A 23646-nucleotide genomic window follows, 5' to 3' on the forward strand; every position below is an offset into this window, starting at 1 on the left:
TGGGGGAGGCCTATGTTGTCATGGGTGCTGTTGGGACAATCTGAAATCCTTGTTTTGGGAGAAACAAGCTTGAGGATGCTGTTAATCATTGGGTCATTTGGGGACCCACCTGTTCTGCTAAGCCCAGCTAATTTTCCCATGAGAGTTGTGGGACCTTAGGAGGGTTGGTGTTCCTTGCACCTGAGATCACATCCTCCCTTGGGCTTTCCAAGGTATACGACATGTGCGTGTTGTGGCTCTGAGTCATTTCGTGATTTTGAGCTGTAGCTGTTTGGATGAGGAATGATGGCCACTTCAACATTAGAAGATCCATTTAAGATGTTACCTTCAGTCTTCGTATATGAATAATCTATTTTGAAGACTGGAATTAATGAGGGGATAACACTGTACCACTGCAAACAGAATTTATTTCCTCATCGAGGGAACCAACCTGACTCTACAAAGCAGGCAGGAAATCTAATGCGGACTTGAGTGGGTGCTTGGGAGGCCTTCCTGTAAAATTATACATTTTGTACGCAAATAGATGTGCGTGGAAATATATTGAGGATCACTTTGAGCTAAAGAGAAAATGCTTAATAAATGTGGTTTATACCTTGAATCCTAACTGCATAAAAGCAATAGCTTATTTTTTATGGTGGTACTTGATATTAGGCTTACTGTCCATTCTGAAGCAATTTTTTTTGTTTTATAAAATAAAGATCCTTTAATGTCATTTTGAAGGTAGAAGCGGTTGGAGGATTGGTTACATGTGTTTAACAATAATGTGAATGGGGCCATGTGTTGGGTTCAATTTGGTGTCAGCTGTTCATTGCTGATCTTCCACTGGTTAATTTAATGTTCTCTGACATTTGCTCAACAAGCTTTTTTGTTGTGTTTTTTTTTTTGCTGACAAGTGATTGTCGATGAATTGACTGATTAGAGAATAAGGGAGTCTCGAGATAGCGTAAAGCAGTACGCAACGCATTTGGGGCCCCATGGATCATTTGCTAAATATTGGAAAGGAGGGGGTTATTTTTAACCCCATGTAAAAATTACAGGTTTATTACTTTGTTAGACATCTGCTTTACTCGTTAGACACAACTGATGCTAATTGTGTTTAATCCTTCTGGGAGGGGTGGTGGTGGGGGAGGCTGGTCCCAGGGCTAGTAAGTACTTCTATGAGGTCTGCCAGTCTTAGCTGCGCCCATGGAAATATCAGTCTGCTAATCTGATCTTCGGGTTATTTGGTTTTTGAGATGAGCATCTGCAGAGAGTTGGGAAAAGAAAATGTCAGCAGCATGAAGCAGGTGTCCCTGAAGCATTTGCAAAGCTCTCGCTTATCCTTACCTGAGTGTTGTCACATCATGGTTTATACAGAGAAAGGGTAAAGGATCATACTAAGTAGACATGAGTGCTAAAAACACTACAAAGACTAACTCATGTAGGTTGTCGGGATACTTTAATGTGCTATTTACTACTAGTTGTACTAAAAATGGAAAAATTGATAATGTAGAAATACAGAAACAGATGTGCTAAATGCAATTATATCATACGTAAAAGTTTAATTCAGAACTGAATCAGTAAGAACTTCCTGCATTTGGTTTGCAAAACCCTGGACAAATGTCAGCGTATAAAACTGTACAGACTTTGCCCCTTAAAAAACAGGCAAGTGCTAACAACTTCTCCTTCAGGCTGTTGCTTGGTTTTACTAGCTAGTGCGTTGATGGAGACGGATTAAGTTTGATTTAGGGTACCAAGCATCAGCATTATTCCATGCCATGCTTTTGGGTTTTTTCATTTTCTGGCTACAATCTCAACGCCTAAGACTGTTTGATTTTAAAGTAATCCCGATTCTTACCAGCTATTGCCGAAGATAGTTCATATTCAATAATTATTTCTTAGGTCAGCTGTGTTGTAGCGGTAGTAAATTTTTGCCTTATGCAATAATAAAATGAGGTTTGGGGACTTAATGGCATCCATCCTTCAAAACCTCTAGGAACTGCTGAACCGTGAGAGAGAGATCTCTTTCTTTTGTAGGCACTACTGAAGCAGCTTATCAGTATTCTTTACGGTGGGTGTTGGGCGGTGTTCGTTCCTGCTGTTTCTGCATGTTCCTCAGAACTACCTCTGCGTGACTTTTCTGAACACGTTTGTGGACGTCAACGTGAATGTACTTTTTAAGGGCAGAAAAATAGTCCTTTGGGGGTAGTGTCTGGCACGGCCATCATCACTGCAAATGAGCTATTTAGTGTGCCTTTTAAATCAGAATGGCAGAGGATAATTTTCATGGACAACCCGTACAAGAAGACAGTTTCATCAGAGTACTAGAACCTCCAGTGAGCATGAAGTTGCACTTCAGCCGCTCCCGGTGTTACGGCACTAAACTGAAAGGTTGGTGGTTTCATGAAATCTTGAGAGCACTTTATGGAAAACCTATATTGATTTGCTGCTTTGTATCTTAAATGGAATTATTGCTAAAGGTGATAGGACATTGATATGTTTTGAGTTAATTAAATCTGATTTATTTTTTTTCATGGCCATGGTCACTTCATGATGACCTCGTTGTCTGAAGCTTGAAGATTCCTTATAATTTCACTTTAAAAAAAAAAAGTTTGACCAATCTAGTTTTCATTATATAAATGGAATCAGTGAGAATCCTGTTGAATTTAGATCCTTCTCATGTTTTAAAAATGAAATTGTGCTCTGATTTCCTTAAAGTTTCTTCTAGAATCTTTGGGTCTCCTAGATAACATTGGGGCCAGAGCTGATGAACTGAACCCAGTTTCTGGAAGGATCCATTTTTCCCAACTCCTACTCTAAATATAAATTTACCCCATGGAGCAGAGCAGCTGCTGCCTTTGTCAGCTCTTATATAGTTCAGTGGGATTTTCTTTTTCTTTATTATTTATGTCAGAATTGCTCTGACAGGGACAAGCATGTACTCCTTTAATGCGTGTCTTTAAGTGTCACTTAACTCAATGAGGTCCTTAAAATGATGTCCATGTCCGAGCTGCAACGGAGCTACACACGAATTGTCAGTTGCCTGAATCTATCCTTCTGATTCTCACAGGGTGTCTCCAGATTATATTCTTTGAAATATATTTGTCGTTTTGCTGAGGCCGCCATAAATACAATCACGAGTGAAAGTTCAATGTCGAGCAGTCTTGCTCTTTGAGAATTCCCAACAGTGATGGCTCAGGAGAACACCTGCAAGAAATATCTGTGAGGTTTTTGGTAGAGATTAAAATGGATCATCCATAGCGTTGTAGTGATTAAGAGGTCGCACAATAAAAAACCTTGGAACAAGTGTTGTCAAAGGTGTTAAACACAACACTGCAAAAATCATAGTACTAGGGAGTTCTGCGGTAGAATCGCCACTGTTTCTAAAAAAAACCAGCAACCACCAAACAAAACAAAAACACAATCTGTTTTTTCCTTACAGGTTGTTTTAGTAGTAATTTTATATTTCATTCACAACTCAACCATCTGCCTGTGGTTTAATTCATTTGCTGCAATTCCAAGTTGTAGACAGTGCTCTTAACCTGCCTTTTGGAAAAAATAGCCTGTAACCTAAAATCTCAATGTTGTGCTACAACAGCTATTGCAACTTTTTCTTCTTTCTTCTGCTCCTCTTCTTTTTTCGGAGTATTTCTAAAGCTTTAAGATTATGCAGGTTGAACTGTAGTTGACAAAGAACTGGAGAGAGTCATGCTGTAAATATTAGTTGTGTTTGAGCAGGAAAATAGACAACCAGTCCTGATAGCTGTTTGTTTGTTGGGGTTTTTTTCCCTCCTAGTATTGGTATCTCTGTGGTTAATTTCTGAATTAAGATTTTTAGGGTATGTATGTGCATACACTCTTCTTTTTTTGTTTCTTCTTTATTTTTTTTAACTAGCAGCACGCTCTTTGTTCTGCATTCCTCCAAGCTTTGCTCCAGGCAAAAAAGAAAAACTGATTTTGCTGATGTCTATAAGCCTTGTTTCTATGCCGGTAGGCTCTGTCCTCCCGAATGATTACCACTAAATTGCTCTGATTTTTATCTGCAGCTAAGCCAGTATTCTTATCTGATGTTACTTTAAAACATACTCTGTTTCATACGTAGATGTGCTTCAACCTACCTCCTGTGCTGAAAATTTGACCACTTCTATAGCATGGATCAAAGTGAATGTTCTTGTCTGAAGGAAAACTTGACTTTACAAAGATTTTACAGAAAAAAAAAAAAAGTCAAATGTTTAATATCTGTGGACCCCAGTAAAATTACCACAATGAATTAGAGTGGTTTATTCCCTGTAAATTCCATATTATTTTTCTTTTCATTACACCTGTTCCTCAGTTAATTTCAAGAACATAAGTTTGCTGGAGTAATGCTTTCCTAGGTGGAGGTGTTCAGGCAGAAGCAGGGCTTGCCATAGGGAACTAAATGCAGGATCTCAAGCAGAGAAAGGGATTATGTAGGTGTGCATAAATTACATGGGAACTTGAGTAATGGGGGCCCCTGTGAGCATAGTCTGCTGTCATTGCGTTGTGCTTCCTGAATTTTCCAGAGCTTGCAGGTCTTTTGATCAAGCTCCTTGCTGTCATATAACTGTTAAGAGACTGTTAATAATAATAGACATATTTCAACTGTCCACCTTTTTAAAAGGAATGTATAGACAGAGATTATAAGGAACTAAAAGCCTCAACCTGGTAGGTCATGCTGTTCAAAACTTAGCAATTCCCATTAAATATCTTTTATGTTAAAATCCTTTGTGCTGAAAATAGATGAAATCTACAATTGATCTGCCTCATGGCAGTACTATTAAAGGACTGTTCTATATATATTTCTGAATAAAGCTTCAGGAGCAGTGCAAAAATTATTTTCCTTGCTTGAATGATTTTTTTTTTGAGGAAGGTGCAGAAGGCCTTTAAGTGGCTGCTAGCTATGCAAGGAAGCTCTCAAAAGGAGATGCCTGAACCCCCTGTGCTTGTGGGAATTGCGCCTGTACTTTCATTTCTTGATCAACCATAAAATATCATTTTAAATTATTAATCGCTAGCCTGCTATAAATTTTACTTTACTGGATTTTCTTTTTTCTTTTTCTTTTTTTTTTTTTTTTTGGTGTAGAAGGCTACGTTAGAGGTTCAGTATCAGAAATTGTAGTAAAAGCCTACAGCGTTGATTTTCATCGCCAGATCAATGAAAGCATAGGCTGGTGTCACTTTAGTGAACCTCTCTAATTAGGAGCATAGGATTTGCCATCACAGATCAGGCCGATGGTCTACTGAGTCCATGAGTCCATCCTGCCTCCAGCAGTGCCCATGCTGGCTGCACTGTCTTTGGTGGGCGTGTGCCTCCCTCCTTCCCCAATGATGCATAAGGTCAGGCATGAAGAAGCAGAATTTTCCTCTTATATCATGCGAAGGATCATTCTTCATCCCAAAGACAGTGAATTGGTAACTGGGGTCTTGGCCAGCATGTCTGTAAATGGCCTGTAGGGATTAAAAATACTCATCCTTTTATATAGCTGTAAACTCTAATTACTTACAGAGGCTAGCTGTTTCCTGTTAGGAGGGGTATGTCTTCAATTCTTCGTAAATGTACAAAAAGGTCTCTGTTTTTGTGACGCAGACTGTAGTGGAGAATGGGGATCTAAGGCGTTTTCACCATAACCTCTGTACTTTAGCACTTCTTCTTCCTCCATTCCCTTAGTCTCCATCATAGGTGGGGATGCTGCCCTTCTCTGCACAGTTGAGTTTCATCTGGTGCCAAATGTGCAGCTTTAGCCCTTACCAATTGTTTTCTAACTATATAATTGGCATATGGATCATTAGATAGAAAACACTCCAAACCCTTTAAATGGAAGCAGGAGGAACTAACCTGAAAGCAGGGTCATCACAGGCAATTTAATTTAGAAAGTTATCAGGCAGTAGAAGATGCAGTTAGATTCGTATCTGTGAAACAGATGGCCAACTGCAAGATGATTAGATTAGGTTTGTTATGTTTGTGGAAATTAATTCAGCACTTTATTTTTTTGTTTTGGAAAAAAACCCAAACAACCAACTTGTACGATTTGGTAACCACTTAGCAGTAACAGTTTATGAAGAGCACCTTATTCTTTTGCGTAAAATATGGCAAAACCCTGGTGATCCCTGGGTATATGGAAAGGTTTTTGCTGTAGCTTGATTTCTAGAATGTGTAGCAATATAGTAAACGACATAACAAAAACAGAAATGCTGCCACCTATGGAGAAACGGTTGTTAGTATTTTCAAATGCAAGAATTTTATCTCAAGATCTCCTCAGCAAAGCATTTAGGGCCAGACACCTGTGTGGGCTGCGTGTCCCCATCTGTCTGTGGATGCAAATATATACACGTACGTGTTCCTTTCTCCCTCTTCCTCATCAAAAAGTGAAGATCAGATTTTAAAGTGCTGGAAATCTAGTGCTTTTTCAAGTTTTTAAAAAGCGTCTGAAAATTTGGCCATTGACTTTGATGGCTATGTGGAAGTTGAGCTCTTGTCATAATCTGGCTGTAATTGGGATGCTGAAGCCTTCTGAGATTCTTAGCCTTTTTCTGTGTCTTTGGGATCGAGTCTTTGCCACGCAAATTAATGCTCAGCTGTCACAAAGTATTTTTCACTATCTTAAAAATGCAGCTTAAAATAAAAATAGGTCTTTCAAAAGTAGGTCACACCTAAGATTTGTCTAGCCAACTGTCCCACTTCTGACAGCGCCCAAGAACACGAGGAGCATTAGAAATAGAAACATGGGTAGAATATACAAAAACCTCTTAGATAATTGGCCCCTTCTCATTCTTACTCTTACCGTCAATAATTTTTAGAAATAAAGGAATTAATATGTAATTCTGTAACGACCAACTTCAGTACTGCATTCCTGTTCAGAAGAGTTAAATGTGTGCTAAGTAATTGAGACTTGAATACATGCTTGAAGAAAGTGTGTGGTCAAGTGCTTCCTCAAGTCTGGGTCTCGTTTCCTCCTCCTTTTGTTCCTTCCATCTCCAGATTTTGCATTCGTCTTGCCTGGCAGATACAGCGATGAATAGGTGGTTGGCCTTTCATAGCTCGCTTGCGCTGACTTTTCGTCCATGTCTTGGTTACATCTTGCTTTATGTCCTTCCAGGCGTTAAAGAGCACTACCTCTCACCAACTTCTGGCTACTTCAGAAGCATTGCCTCCTGTGAAAAATCTTGGACACTGAACTAAATTACGTTTCAAAGAGTGAGAAAGGCAGTGCAGATGATTCATTGGGTTTTGAGTGGCATTAGGCATCCTGTTTACAGGAGTGGAGGAGAGCTGCTGGTGACTTCGCAGTGTTGGTATGGACTGAACCTACACAGCCTCTGGTTTTGAAGACTCAATTTTTTCAATCAAGCACTAAGCTGACCCAAAAGGGAATGCTGTCTTGTCCTTCTTGGCTAAAAGAAGGCAAGGATTTGGTCTCCTGGGTGAGACAAAGGCCAATTTCTATAATTCCCTAATCCCTACAGCAAATTGCTTTTGTTAAAGATTAAGAAAAGCCTTTGTAATGTTTCTGGCCTCGCTGTTTGGATCAGATAACTTTCATCTTCACACATCGCTAGGAGTTCAAATGGTTCAGAGTCGTGTGCCTTTGAGACTAATTATCCTTTCATTTGGAGTTGCTTCACAACTGTGCATGTTGTTTTGGTGAATTAATCCTCTAAGCAATCAAGAGAAAATGGAATAGAGGAATGAGTTTGTGCCTAAGATGCTAGTCAGGTTTCATTTCCAGCCCTCTTCAGATTGTTATTTCTTGGAGAATTTTCCTTCCCCTTTCTTTCTCAGGGTCCAATGCCGCAGTGATCGTTTGTCTGCTTTGACCCTGTATGTGGCCATCTGCCCAGAGGAGATCATACTGAAGCTCTATGGATTTGTGACCCCAGGTGAAAAATAGCAATGAAATTATAGCAGCTGTTTGGAACAGTCTGTCACACCTTCTCCAAATAGAGAAAATGAGTCGGTCTTCATTAGAAAAGTTTAGAAGACTTACTTGCTGTAACAGGCCAAGTGTGCCAAAATTACATTGAGTTTTGGGAACTGACCACGTTGAGTATTGTAGGGTTAGATGCTTATAGCAGACAGCTCTATTTAAGACTGTAGCTGCCTGAAGTCAGAGCTCTCTCCGTTCCTCAACGGTCAGGGTTTTTTGGGGGGAACACGAGCAAACCTCCCTCCTCCTCGCGCTCAACCAGCGCCTCTCTTTGCATTAGCGGAGTTGTTGCTCGTAGCACAGCTGAGCGTTCCCGGGCACGTCGGAGGGGCAGCACGTAGCGCTACGCAGGTAAAGCGGCTACTTCACGTCTCGGATAGTCGCGGTATGTTATGTTCTCCTCAAACTCCATCAAAGCCCTGTTCGTCCCCCACCTCCCCAAAACAAACACACGCCTCGGCTGGCGGCGAGTGGGCTTTGCTGGAGGGGAGAGCTGATGTGGAGACAGCGTGGCTACCAGGGTATTTACTTTTCATGGAGCAGTTAAAAGACCCGTATAGATTTTACTCTGGCAGAAGTGTGCCTTTTGAAAAATAAACAGTTAAAATGTCAGACATCTATCCTTCAGTTTGGCAAGAGGGGAGGTGAAGCAGTCATCGCTTCTCACCTTGTCAACATTGGCAACGTTGGTTTTGTAATATAAAAAATTCAAGCAAAGCAGCTTACAAGGGCCAATTCTCTGTGTTTTTAAGGAATGCCAGGAGCATGGTCAGACGGTGGGATTTGGGGTGACTTGTACGTGGTGGGGTCCTGCCAGAGGGCAGGCAGCCCTTGCTGGCTGTACCAGGAAAATAGGCAGGTTCTGCAGGTGTCTGCTCGAGGTCTAATTCAGCCTGATGCTTTTCAGCTTGCAGCTGTGATAGACAAACACAAACATTTGATCAATATTGTGAATGCTCCAAATTTAAAAAAAAAAAAAAGGATATATCTGGATTTTTGTGGCATGCAAAATGTTTGATTTCTGTTCAGAGCATAAATTTCCACAGACTTGGGAGCATTTAGATGAAGGGGGTTGTCTTTATAGTGGGTAGAAAGTCTTCTCATTGTGTAAAAAAACCAAAACAACAATTAAACAAACAAAAACAACAATTTTTTTTTTAGTAATTGTCTTTTAATGCTTACAGCATCTGATACAAAAGACCTGCCAAACTTTATGCTTGCTGGAAATAGCTTCATTATTTAGGAGTGTGTGTATATAGAATATATTGATCCTGTTAGATGTGAAACATTGAAACTCTGTGTTAGGGACAGGAGTGCGAGAAGGGAGCAGTGGGGGTGGAGGGGAAGAGCTGCAGGAGGGGCGGGAGTTGTAAAATCTGACAGTGCAAGAAATCTGAGCACCGAGCATGTGTGACTCCAGCTAAAATTAACCAGCCAAGCTTCACATGCCAGTGTAGATATCATCATTTAACTGTAGACCCCTTGAGAAGGAAGAGCAAGCTGGACTCGAGCAGTATAGGCTCATGTTAAATATGCCAATAAGTAGTACCAACTTTCAGGTCCCTGCTCGTGGGAGAAGTAAATTTTCCTGTGACCATTATAAATCAGTAAGCAGCTCTTGGCTCCTTGCTAACGGCAGCGGTGCTGTTGAACAGTAATTAACTTCAGCCTCAGAAGTGATTTTTTTTTTTTTTATTCTATTTTTTACCCCTTTCTTCTGCAGCTTCTTAAGATTTTCTGTGGTTTCTCTTCGGAGTAGAAATGTATCACCTTTCCAGATAAGGCTTTTTCTGTTGCTATTTGTGTGTGATAGTAGATGTAACTGGGTTTATTTCATGTATGAGAACTGTGATATTTGAAAATAATTTGGTGTGCGCTTTAGGTGACTTTAGAAAACGCTGGGGGAAAAAAATAGTATGTTTGCTCCTCTTGTTCTCTGAGGTCAATTATGTTTTGTTGGCGTGAGATCAAATCAGTTGATTCACTGTAGCCAAACATGACTTGGAATGGGTTTTGCTGATCAGCTCGGCAAACTGAACTCTATTTCACTTCTGGATATGCAAAGAAATTGATGCAGGTGTGAACGTAATCTCAAATCTATTCAGGACTTAAAACGTTTTGCAAGGGGGAATAAGAGAGCGGCCACCTGCTTGGCTTAGTGTGTGGTTCCAGCTTGAAGGGGATTTGTATGTGGCACACGTGTGTAATGGGAGCATTGAGAGCGGGGCTCGCCGGATACCAGCACAATTGCTGGCCGTGCTTCACCTTCTAGCTGGTGCGTAGGAAAATGTTGCTTTGGTACGAAACGTTTACTCCTCTGTGTAGGCAGCCCCTGTCAAGAATGGGGTTCAGAAACTGTACAATTGGGGGGAAATAAAGAAAATAGCTCTTTTCTTAAATGTAGTACAATATTCGGTAGGGTAAGAGTAAGAAAGGTGCCGGCTAGGCAATTTAAAGCATATTACTTGTTTAGCATCCACCAAAGATTTGCTTTACCCAGACTCGGAGGCAGCAGCACCTGCCCTGGCGTGTGGGCGACCTGAGGCTCTATTACTGGAAAGGCTTGCAGGCGTGCTCAAATTTACACACATGCTGTATGTGCTGTGAGTCAGCCCGTTGCTTTTGAATAGTAGTCATATGCATCGGAATAGCTCTCCCCAGTTGGGAAAAAGGCTTTAAAGAGAGAGAAATAAATAGTCCCGGTGGTGTTCGTTTAAATTACCCATGTCTCGAGCTTCCAAAGGGTAGTTAATGTAGTACCTAAGTGTCCAGTAAAATGAAATATTCAGCAGAATACCTCCCACCAACTGACTAATAATTTAAAGCTGTTCCAACAAACGCTTGCACATGTGAGTAGAAGAAATCATTTAGTTGCACTTCAATAATAATAAAAAAAGCATAGTTTCCTCTGTCTCCCCAGAGAAGTGGGAACCAGACCCTCAGTTGGTTACAGCTGTGTTCCCATTATTCGATGATAACTGGAAAGTTCCAGCGCTTAAGATAATTGATGGTAGTTTACTGGCAGCATATTAGATGCTAATTAGTAGCTAATTATTTTGGCAACTCTTTTTAGGGGATTGCAAATGTGTGGATTCCTTTCAGGAAGGTCATTTTCCCATCTCACCTCCCTACCAGGAGTCCACCTGCAATCCGGTCCATCGTCACTTCCAACTTGGAGTTTCTGGTGGTTTCCTCCCTTTTTGCTAGTAGTGGTGCCTGGTAGGATGGAGTGACCACGTCCCCAGGCTCCATCCTCACTCTGAGGGCGCTTCCAGTATCTCTGAGCAGAGAGGAGACAGATGCAGCCTAAGGCTGGTGTGTCTGCGCCGGCTTCGCCATTCGCTGCGTACCCCCCGGGTCCCCTCTCCCTCTGAGCTGGGCATCGCTGGGGACTCGTGGGCATCCCGAAGGACAGTGTATTTTTGCTTCTCTACGTACCTTTAGCGGTATTCTTAAAGAAAAGGAGCAGGCAGAACTCTTTCCTCAAAGCCCACTATAATACCTTTTATTTCGCATGGGGAAATGTGGGCACACGTTATTCTGTGCCCTGCTTTTTTTTTTTTTAAGCCTCTTTTTTTTTCTCTTGCAAGAATTAAATTGGGGAAAAAAAGCCCCAAACAGTCCTTTGGCTAGCAACGCAAAGCTTTACTTGTTCTAGAAGAGCCGGCACTGTCCTTTTACTAGGATTTGTGTCATGGTACAGGTGTACAGATGCAAACTTTCTATAGGATTTAGGAAGTATGTGGGGGCAAGTAAGGCCACAAATTTTAAGAAATGTCTGATAAAAGGTCTGTGACAAATGCTGCTAAAATGTTTTTTCCTTTTTTTTTTTTTTCCCATGTGCTTCTTAGTTGTCCTTTTGCCAGTAACTCAGCAAAACATCAGCTGTGTTATTGTCGGGGCTGTAATCTCTGTGCACTTTCAAAATAGCTGTTTATCGCCAGGGTGCTCCCTTGGAGCCAAGATGCTTCCGAGGGATGAGTTTTTCAGCGAAGACTTTGGCTTCAGCTATTTACCTCTGGACTTAGCAGCGTGATATCTATTAATAAGGTCATTGTATTGGAGCGTCGCATGGATCGGCATGAGACTGCAATTAATGTTACCAGTCAAAATTTGCGATTCCACACCACTGCGTGTGTAAACCCCATTACACTGGGCAGCAATGAGTATCTGATGGGCTTTCCTCCCCCCATATAGCATTATAACAAGTGCAGGCATTCCCAATAAGATCATCTCGGTATGTTGCGTCTATTTTTAGGTTTCTGGGGTGGTTTTTTTCCCCCCCTGGTGAACTTCAGTAGGCCAGCGTGGTTTGGTTAGCAGCAGTACAGGCATTGCACTGTAATGGGTGTTTTGATGGAGTTCATCAGTGTGACTAACCCTGCTATTCAATCACAGAAAAAGCCTTGCTCAGCTCTAATTATGGTACGAGATGTCAAAAAGATACTCTTCAGCTGTTAACGAATTCACGAGAGCCTGATTCACAATAATTATTGGAAGAAAACAATTGGAGTCTGATTAGTTAGGAACTGATGTGGTCAGGGAGGGAAAGAAAGGTTTGAAAATGTACTTGGGCGTTTATTATAATTAGATTTTTTTGTGGAAATGAGTAACAAGGAAGAGGTTCAGGCGTATTTTCTACTTACTTGCATAGAAGAGAGAAATGCTTTTCAAGTAGTTTTGTGTGAGCCCTTTCCTTCTCATAACGAGCACATTTCAGAATACCAATGGGGAGGCAAAAAGCATTGGGTAGTTCTTGTGTTCCCATTTGGGACCGGACTCCAATTAAAGGAGACCCTGGAGTACATGATAATACCTGGCACCTTAATCTGACTGCAGCTCCATGGACATATAGCAGGTCTCCTTTATGATCTCCGAAAGGTCTTCCTGCATTCATTGCTCTCGTGACTTTATTGACGCTCTGTTTCCTGGGTCTGACTGCCTACGGGAGCAGAGGAAGAGAGTCCTACGGATGCTGTGTTTGGCCCCATCTGCCAGCAGATCAAGAAGAACCTGCCCATCAGCATGTCAGAGCACCCACATATCAGCCTGTTGCCTCCAAAATGGTATCTGTGGAAGGAATATTGTGGTATGAGTTGCCAACTTCAGACTGTTATGGCTAGTTAGGCAAAATCTACTTTATTTGGCTTTTTGTTTTTTTCCAAGGTTAAAAAGGCTGTATGAATTACTTTTAAGTGGACAGAAGCTTCAGGGGTTTTACTTTTTCCTGGTCAGTATGTTCTTCAGCCCTCCCCAAGTGCGTAGTGGTAGCTGTGAGGTCTCAAATAAACAACCCGTTTTGCGAAAAGCACCTTTTCCCATTGATTCAGTATTAAAATACGGTGCAGGTGGTCTGAGGTGCGCTCTGGGTGCGACAGACCTGGTCGCTCAGAACGGTCAGGAATGTTACTGGAAACTCAAAGTGACAAGAAAGCGCAGAAGTCTTTCCCAGCTGGAAAAGCAAGGTCCCTCTGCCCTTCAAACCCCTCTCATCTGAAATGTGCTCTGAACAGGCAGGTATAAGGCTAAGGAAAGGGGAAGGGGAAAAATCCCGCTAAATTTCAAAATGAAATGTTCTTACTGATTGAAGACGTACTGATCTGCAGGCCTTTTTCTTTACAGACAGCTTACAGAAGCTTTAGAATTTTGGTTTGGTTTTGTTTTTTTTTTTTTCCCCTCCAAACCTTGCAACTTTGCGCAATAGTGTTTTAGCTGTGAGTCATAGTGTACTGGGTATTTCCAAAATCAATATTTACCTGTAATGCCCTTAATTCAAACCTGATGGATTGGGCGGTGGGGAGGTAGGAAGAGAGAAGAAGGAAAAAAAAAATCTTTCACATTTGTTTTTAATTTGTTCTCAGATAATTGGATTCTTAGAATCATAGACTACAGAGAGGAAAAAAAAAAAAAGCTAGCAAGCAGCTGAGTCCACCTTTAACAACAGCCAGAACTTAGACCGGAGTTAAACATTAAACTGACTGGTCTCAGGCACAAAGACCTGCTTATTGTGATAATGCCCAAATCATGCTGTTCGCTTGAGTTTTTGTTAACTAAAAGCTACTTCCAATGATTTTCATACTGTGTGAAATCACTGGAGAGTCATTTTGTACTTTTTAATTCGGCGACTGTTCAGGTTATTTTCATGTGACTATTCAAACATGTGACTTTGTAACCTGTTTGCTGAAAATACCTGCACACGCTCAAAATTCACGTGCAGAGTTAGGCATATATGAATGGAAAGTTTCTCAGCAGTGTTTTCCTTTTCCTAGTTCTTTTAATATTGTTTTCCCAATTATTTGCCTAGTTTTAAGCATTTGAAAACACTATGTGCTTTGAAACACTTTTCATGTGTCTAGAAATAGCAACCATTGTACGCTTATATTTTTTTTTCACTTGTTTGTATGGAAAAGGAAAAGAAACATTAGGAATCCTATTTGTGTAGTACATTACAAAGACTTGCAACAAACAGGTTTTGAAAACATCCTGGAAAGTTTCCATAATTAGTTTAATATATGCCATAAAAATGAGCAGTGACCATAAAGAGCTACTACAATATGCTTGGGTGATAGCGCAGCCATAAGAATGCTCCAGAGCTTGTGAATATATAGCCCAGCCAGTTTAAAAACAAACAAAAAAAATTTTACACTTTATGCATATTGCAAAATAATGTCGTATAATAAAGTTTTTAAGAGAAGCATAGATTTATTGTATCTGTATTTTCCTGCAAAAGGCTTTACTAATCACCTATTTGAATGAAATAATATTCCACACCCTTCAATAACCCAGAAACAAATATTTTCTCCATACTGGTACGCATTATTGAGGCATTTAATGGAATATTTTGCAATGAGCATAAAAGCTCTGCTTGCAATTTGGATACCACACGCAGACGTTGACTTCAGCACGCAAGGTAGGGGTTACACGAATATTTTGCCAACAGAGGGAGTCTCTTTATGTGTTATCGGAGACAGTGAATCGGGCAGCGGGGTATTTGGGCGAGTTTCAAGTTGTCTCCTTTACCAGGAGGATTTGGTAGAGGAGTTAGGGTTTTCTTTGATGCGGTTGTGTTTATTCACAGGGTATGAATGTAAGGGCTGGAGTTCCTGGATGCAGCAGGAATTAGCGCAGTAGGAAACGGCTATGAAATAGCAGGTTTGCGATGCCAGCCATGCATTTGCCAAGTTGTCTGACTTAAAAATCCAGCCTAACTAGCTCTCAAGGTCTTGTTGATGCTGTAATTTCAGGCTCTGCCAGGAGGGGTCTGCTCCACTTATTTTCTCTCTGCTCCTGTGTTGCCTTAACTCTAGGGCTTGTCCAAGCGTTTGGTTGCACGATGGTCTGCATCACGGAAATGATCCAGGCTGGAGGCGATGCATCGAAATATAATCTTATGTTTACTGGAAGTCCTTCTGGGATAAACTGGGACATTTATCACAGCCCTCCCATTAAGGGAAACTCAGTTATTCCGTTCGATAAGTTGCTGGTCAGGTAAATTGCAGTTAACGGCGTAGGGGTGTGTGTGGACCCCTGTGCTTGTGACTGAAGTAGTTTTCACCCTGTTTCCTCCTACTTTTTTTGCTTGCAGATCAGCAAGCTAGAACCGTGTGGCAGAAGAATAGGTGGGCAATCCTAGTTCCTTGAAGTTGCTGGATCTTATTTTAAAATATCTTCCTGTTATGGAAAATGTTTTATTGTAAAAGGAGCTAAGGAACACAATGTCTGGTTTGTGGGGGTTTTCTTCCTTTTCTTTTTTTTCAGTCAGCTAGGGAAATCACTGGTGTACTCAGCATTTATTTCATTGAGATGTTTTTCAGCTCTGGTTTTTTTTTTCATGGAGGTGTTCTAGTGTGTTTTTCTGTTCAAGTCCGTGACACTGGCAGAGTAGGAAATGCACATCCTGCTGCTCTGAACATGAAAGTAGAGGACAAATGATGGAAAATAGGGACATATGTTTCAGATTTTGAGTGATTTGTTCATTGCTGCTACCAGCAGTGTTTTACAGGTTTGAAAAAAAATAAAGAATGAAGACTTTATAACCAAAATAACTCTAGTCAAAATATCTGTTCTTCATTTTATCATATTAACATCAAACCAGCAAGTGCAAGAGGAGCAGGAAATTACAGTCCTCATATTATTTCCAGGTTCCTCTGTCCCGTGTGGCAAATACTTGACTCTTAGCCTTGGCAGTTGGCTTTTGACTCCCGTGAAGGAGGAGGATATAAGCCTTGCATTTTCAATGTGGTGCTGAAGATGCTTCTGAAATTAGTAGCCACGGCCATGCTCGGTGATATTAGTAATTTAAAGGCTCTGCATTGATATGCAATGACGTGGAGGGGGTTGCATGGCTCGGGCGCATGCTTGTGTGAGCATTTGAAACCAGCATACTGCTTTAATTTGGAAAAAAACCCAACAAACCAACCACAGCACGTGGTGGTTTATAGGGACTGTGGAGGATTGGCATGGGTCGTGCTCTGGAAAGGAGATTGAATCTACTCCTGCTTACTGATAGACTGAATTGGGATGAATGTATCTCTAATATGCTAGACACTCTTGAGAATAAGGGCGAACCTTAATATTTATCTGGGTATTGAAAAGGTAAAATCCTGATATTTAGTTGTTTTTATGTCTTTGGAACATAAACAGATCCTATAAAAAAAAAAAAAAAGTCTTCCCTTAAATTTTGTCCTATACCAAGAACAAGACACCTTATTTAATTCATTGGCAGAAATTCCTAATGAAGTATTTTTCCTTTATTGTTTTGATAACCTAGCATGAAAAGCTTTTGTAAGTTTTCTGGATAACTTGGATAAGTTGTGCTAGCATGTGGCGGGCAGTACTTAATGCAACTTGAAGAGAGATTTTGATGGTTATGTTTGCTCAGTTTTCAGATAATGTTTTAAAATAAATTCCAACGGTTAGAAGTTTGCATGAGAGATTAAAATCAATTTAGTAGGCCTATTTAACCTGTGAGATAGAACTTATTAGAGTTGGTAGATTTTTAAGACCTTTAAAGGCTTGTTGAGCAATGTAACAAAAGAGTTTTCTCAAAATGAAATTGCTGTATAGCTAATATCTACCAGTAGTGGGTCTTGGAAAAGAATCTTTAAAATTTCTCAGTAACAGATGTAAAGAAGAAACATCAAAGGGAAAAATGCAAAAAAATACTTGGGTGGAAATTGAAAATTCTTCTACACACTTGTGACTGCCATAGAACATTTACCTTACCGCCTGATGATCCATTCGAGCTGTAACGTGTTTTCAGGAGTTTCCTATCATTTTCTGTGAGCTTTTATGTCAGATTTCTGAATAGGAAAAGCCATACTATACTATAAGCTGATGATTTGATCTGCGCAATGCTTGAATTTTAATGTTCTTGACTTGTTTCAAAGAGCAAAAAAACCACTGATCTTAAATCAGCCTCTCAGATACTGAGACAAAGAAAGATTTCTCATTTTTAAGTTTGATGTTATGCCTAACAAGTCATTTTTGTTTATCTTTCTCCTGACAGATTTATACGGATTGGGCTAATCACTATCTAGCAAAATCTGGTCACAAGAGATTGATAAAGGATCTACAGCAAGATGTGACTGATGGAGTCTTACTAGCTGAAATAATCCAGGTTGTAGGTGAGTGACTTTCTCTTTGCATACCAGGTACCCACCAACTCGCTCAGAAATTCGCTGTCTTTATCTTCTACATAAACACGGAGAGGGGGGGAAAATCCATCCAACTGCATGGAATTATGTAGATAATTTTCCTTCAGAGACTTTGCTAATTAATTTGATAAAGCCTAGTCTTAAAGCACAGTGGAAAAATATTTGATGTTGCTGATAAGATCTCTTGACACAGCATTATTGCTCCATACAGCTGAATGTTAAAAAAGCAACTGAGGAGGGATGTTTTGCTGCTAGGATGCTGTTAGCCTTCACTATCTCTGTTTCTGATACCTTTTAGGGATTGGTCTGAACATAATTCACAGTGATACTGGCCTGCTGTGTTGAACCTCCTGCCTCCAGTTGGATTTGGAAAATCCATATATGCAGCTAGGAAAGGAGGAGGGGTATTTTTTCTGTGGCAGAAGAAAGGAAATCTTTCATAATGAGTTTTCAAATAAGGAAAATCACTTCTCATTAGGACAAATCTCAAATATAGTCTATAAAGCCTCTAGTTCCCTCAGTTTGCACTAATATTCGTAGATAACAAAGGTTCTATACAATTGTCTCCATTGGCCCTGTGTAAAGCTACATATTCTGCCTCTCCCCTTGGGCCTGGATCCTTCATTAGTTCCTTCACAGGCTCATCCATCTGGTACTTGGGATGACACAAAACACATGCATGGGCCAATGGAGATGGATGGAATGGGAAAGCCTGCTAATGGCAGTTAGGATGACTGTTGTTAGAAGCAAACTGAAGGATTTGAGATGCAAATGAAGATGACAGCAGTGAAGTGACAAGATATCAGTGTGTGCATATTTATATGTTTGCGATGCTGTGAACGAGCTAGTTCCTTGATTTAAAGTACAAATCTGCAAGCCCTGTTCTTGGATGAAATTGCGAGGCATTGTTCCGATGACTCCGCTAGAGCTGCACTGGAATACATCAAAAAGATTTTTGTCTTGGTGTTTGTAGAGCAAGATTATATCTCAGTAGCATTCTGCAGACCTGCCAGACAGCTGCAGATGCGTAAAACCAAGCCGTGAATTGATTGTGTGTGGACAGGTATTCATTACGAACAACGCTCCATCATACTGTATCTGTTTCCTTTACTAGGGAAAATTTTTGGAAACCCAGGAACAGTTAGGTGTGCATATCTAGCTACCCTGCGTTAATGCTGTTGTGGAAAACTTCTGTGTGAGAACACACGTTTGAGAATACCCCCATCCAAATGTGAACCCGGTAGTACCAAGTATTTAAATGTAGCCATTTGAGTATTGATTTGTGAAAACTCTCATGAAATTCAAATTAACGCCTTTAATATATGCAGAAATAATATTGCATACTGTATTTTGCTTTGATTCACGTTTGCATTTTTTTTTTTTAGCCATTCTTAGAGCTGCCTTTTGGCTAATATTTAAGATTAAGTCTGCAAGCTTTCAAATGTTAAAGTACAAGGTGAAAGATTTAACTTTCAGAGAATGTTTTCCATGTGAAACAAAGTTCATATTTAAACATACTCCGTTTAATCCTCCAAATTAACAATGAAGAAAGTCATTTGTATCTGGCGTGTATGGCCTTGGGTATGCTGCGTCTCGTTCTCGCAAAGATGGTGAGAACTTTCCCAACTAGAGGCAGCTTTAACTGTAGCCTGCGAAATACAACCTTTTCTTTTTTTCTACCAAACAAGACTGCATGCTAGGAAAGCTATGTGCAGTGTAGGAGAGGTTTAGAGTTTTTATGGTGTTGTGTGCCATATGTAAAAGCAGCCATGAAGATCCTTTCTCCTTTTTGTCATGTGCCTGGAGTACCTGAAGATTATTCAAAGTCATTGGAATTGATTCAGGTTTAATTATTAGTGATACAGGGTTTTCTGTGTGTTCATAATCCAAGAGTTACATCACAGATGTTGAATCTTGAATTGGTACTTAATATCCAAAACTGCAAAAAGAATTAATCTAGTTAGGTTATTTAATGAAGACTCCATAAGCGTTAACGATTATACAGAGACGGTGATTGCAATCCTTTCTGCTTACCCTTCTTAAGCGAAATAGCTGCCTATTTAAGAAAAGAAGATTTTAAATTTAGTAATAACTAGGCAGTTCTTTTCCCTTAGCATCCAAGCAAGGAGAAAAGCTAAAAAGACGTGAAACCAAATGTCACTGCGTTTGACTTCAGAGGAGATAAACTTCAGACTTCAAAACTGCTAATGATAATATAGAAGCATTATATGATGACAGGGTTTTTTCTATTTGCAAGTCAATTAAAACGCGTTCATAGCATTCTGGTTTATTTCAGTTCAAAATTTATGAGTCTGTAAAAGAATGCATAAATAATATATGCCTCAGTAATGCCATATAAATATAGTAGCTATATTTAAATTCATGAATGCAGATATCCTGGGTCTGTGCATGCTCCGAAATTGGTAGTATATCAAACTGTCGGTTTCCTGTGAGTACCTTCAATTTTCAAGACCTAGAATCGATGCTAACCTGGTCCGACAGGAATTTTCCTACTGATATCCCAGAATATTTTGTGGAATATTTTAGTTGCTCGAATACAACCGAAGTCAGATCAGATACAAAAGCTTTATAGATAGGAATGCAGACATTGCGTTAGTGTTAAATACTTATTCAGCCAAATAAAAGTAGTTGCACTAAGAAGTACCATGTGCGCATCTCAGTATAGCTTTTGTCTGCTTGTACTGTAACATTTGCAGGGGAAGCTTACAGGTTTATATTTCAAACCAGAATCTTGGGATCAAGCCTAGCAGTTCCCTCTAGTGATAACTCCTGTCACATTTTGAGTGGGACATTACACGAAGGTTTATTTTACTGATATTTGAGTTCAGTTAAAAGCTGCAGGTGACAATTCCTATGCAAATGTATGAATTATATTGAACGATATTCATTCATACATTCAAGAAAAAGTAATCTAATGTCCAAGGGTATGCCTAAAGTGCTGAATAGTGCAGAATAGCTGCTGAGGTTGTGACAGAAGGCTTAATTCATCGTCAAGGAGTGCCTGGACTTTTTTTTTTTTTTTGTAAGGGTGTTTTAGCCATCCTTACATAGCCAATTTTGTTCTGTAGAATGCTTATTGAAACACTTTTGTTCTGATTATAATTGTTCATGCACTTGATGGAATGTCATTTGCTGAAGATTTTTTTCGCCAGGTTTGTGGTACCTATATAAGTGGGATGCTGACTGCTCACTGGCTGATATATTTAAAGAATTCTTTGCAACTTCTGCTGTTAGCGTTTCCTTTTCACTTGTGTTTTCATATAACTTTGGCTTGCAGTTTCACAATGTGCCTTCTGTCAAAATACATAAACCCCAATATTCTTTTAGGTACCGTTTTCCAAACTTTGATTCAGATCTAGCTAATGAAAGCCCAATGTCACTCATTGCTACTTTGATTATAGAGCACAGCTGGTTTCTACTGTCTACCTTATTACACCCCTCAATCTGTGTATAAATGGGGAAAGTTTGCAAACACTTAAAAGCACTTGAACCAAATTCACTGTATTTGCAGTGAAGAAAAAGAAAAAAGGCTGAAGCTCTGCAGACTTGCAGTCAGTTTGGGAAAAATCCCCTGCATTTCACACTTCTGTGGTTGTGAATTTACATCTTGCTCGAGGCTGAGATAGAATTTAAGGCCTTTATGATTGCCTGTGACTTCCAGATTATGCGAAATGATGTAGTATTCCTATGTGGCCAATAGAAACAGTAGCTGTGAGAGTTGCCCATTTATTTCAGCCAGAAATCTGTGCTTTTGCAGCTGTGAAATTGGACACGTTTCCAAGATACTCTAGCATGCAGTGACTCATGCGATGAACTGTACCATCACGCTGCCCGTGGCACACCACGTTATCTCATTCATTGCTATCTCTTTACAATCATCCCCACAAGAAGGGCAAGTTACCTCGGACCTGCTGCAAGCACCGTTCCTTGGAACTCGGTGGAAAGGTTAAAGACAGGGTCCAGCTATGGCCAAGGAACGGGCTCATCGAAACAATTGCCTGGTGATTTAGGCAGATACCTGCCAAGTGCTAAATAGACCTGTGGGCCACTTTGATGCATCTCCCCAGCCTAGGTTGAGTCTCTGAGGTCTTGTCCCAATGGGTTCGATAGAGAGGTATGAGTTAAAGTTCAGCCCAGCTGCCAGTTTGTCCCACCGCTAGGTTTTTTGGTTGCTCTCTATCGCACCTGCTTTTCATAGCACTTGTAGCAGCAGGGAAAAGATAAGCACGTTAATCTACTGAAGGGAGTAACTGAGAGCTGTAGGTGAGTTGGGACTGGGTTTAGAAGGAGAAAAGGGAGAGCATAAACCTGCCCAGGGAAAAGTGATTGCCCAGGGGTAAGCAGAAGTAGCACCTGATGGTGCAGGTAAATTGGAGCAGAAACTCCAGTTCTTGTTAGTCTTCAGATTCCCACCAACTATTTCTGGTCCTCTACATCCTAAATCACCCATGGCAGAGAAGGCCAACGGCATCAAAGGAAGTGGTGAATAATTGGGAACTGATGAAGAATCATCTTCTGGTGGACAAAAACCTGCAGGTTCATGAGTGGGAGGGGAAGTTGCCTGGGTTTAACATAGCTTTTGAGAGGAAGTAAAAGCAACGGTTTCAAAACAAAAAAAGTAGAGCACAAGAAAATACAGGAAACTGGTAGTAATGAAATAAGCTACAAATCAGTTATCAGAAGAGTACGAGGATAGCTGATGACATCTTGCAAGCTGATGGAAAGGTATGAGGACAAAAGGAATGATTTCTAATTGAGAATGGTAATATTATTAATCACAATGTAAAAAGGGAAGAGGATAAAAGGTAACAGCCCAAACAGTTGGTGTGTGTTGGATGCAAACTTCTCCTAACAAGAAAAATTTGAGGTGGCTTACACCTTCCTTTGCCATTAATTTTCCCATGTTACAGAACAGCATGTTTGTTAGTTTAGGGGATTTATGGGGTTAACCTTTACTGTACAGCTGTAGAACCAAGCTTGTACTCCAAGCCTGTGAATGGGTAGCAAGACCCACAAAGTGTAGAAGTGTCGAGTAAATATTTTGGTTCTACATTTGCATGCTAAAAAAACCCCAGAAAAAGTCGAATGCCATATTGCAGCAGAATCTTGGAAACGAGTTACTAACAGTTCAGGCAGTTTCAAGCAGGTGAGTCTAAGTAGTTTGCATACAAGAGCTTGAAGAGAACCAGGGAATAGACTTTATGGTTTGCTAACACTGGTTTTAAAATTATCATGTAACATTTTGGAAGGTCTAGAGGATTAGGGTAAAAGCTAGTACTTTTTAAGGAAGATAAACAAAATGCCCGGGGTTATTAGGGGTATCTCAGTACACGTGCCCCAAACAAGAGAGAACTTGTTCAGAAGTTCATTAGTCTCCTTTCAAGTAATAATTATGAATGGCGCAAATTTATAGGAATAAAATCTTAATAGCTATCAGGTTTTTTAAAGTATTATGAATTTAGTTGATGAAGATATTGCATGTTACTAAACTGAGAGATAGTAAATACTAAAAGATGGATGCACAGGATTTGCAATTGAGATTTAAAGAAATAAGTTTTGTTTCTGTGTGACCAACTCTGAGATCACATTCTTGAAAGGACTGTGTGCTCTTTGTGTGTACAGGCTGACAGACCACTCTGGGGGACAGTACGGTGGATAATTTAGCTGCAATTTTTTTCAGATTAGCATATATTCTTAAATGCATTACTGTGGCATAAGAGTGTGCTGTGACACCTTGATGTATAAAAAGGGGAATGCTAGGCACGAGTGGTTATTTTACTTCTTTGTTTGCCATTGTTATGACTGCTGTTGGAATATTGTGCCAAATTTGATATTGAGATGGAGTTCTGACCAATATCCTGAGAAGATGGGACTGGTAGAACATACAGATTTTAATATAAGAATCAATGGGAGGCAAATTTGTTCGATTCATCAAATGGGATGCGAACACCTATTTTATTACAGTGAAAAAACCGTGGGAAACCAAACTTTGATTATAACTGATTCTTCAGTCTAGCACAGAAGTCATTTCAGGGTCCAGGACT

At 40.1% G+C, this 23646-nt stretch overlaps 1 protein-coding gene across 9 annotated transcripts in view; it reads left to right on the plus strand.

Annotated features, from left to right (window-relative positions):
* NAV2 (neuron navigator 2) overlaps positions 1-23646 on the plus strand; it is a 408453-nt gene that overhangs the window by 228792 nt on the left and 156015 nt on the right. For all 9 annotated transcript variants that reach the window (XM_054826434.1, XM_054826435.1, XM_054826436.1 and 6 more), the window contains one exon: positions 17434-17551. In XM_054826434.1, coding sequence (XP_054682409.1) covers positions 17434-17551 — 118 coding nt within the window. The remainder of the gene's footprint in view (positions 1-17433; positions 17552-23646) is intronic.

This window comes from Grus americana, chromosome 5, assembly GCF_028858705.1.
Source record: "Grus americana isolate bGruAme1 chromosome 5, bGruAme1.mat, whole genome shotgun sequence".
In the NCBI taxonomy this organism is placed as follows: Eukaryota; Metazoa; Chordata; class Aves; order Gruiformes; family Gruidae; genus Grus; species Grus americana.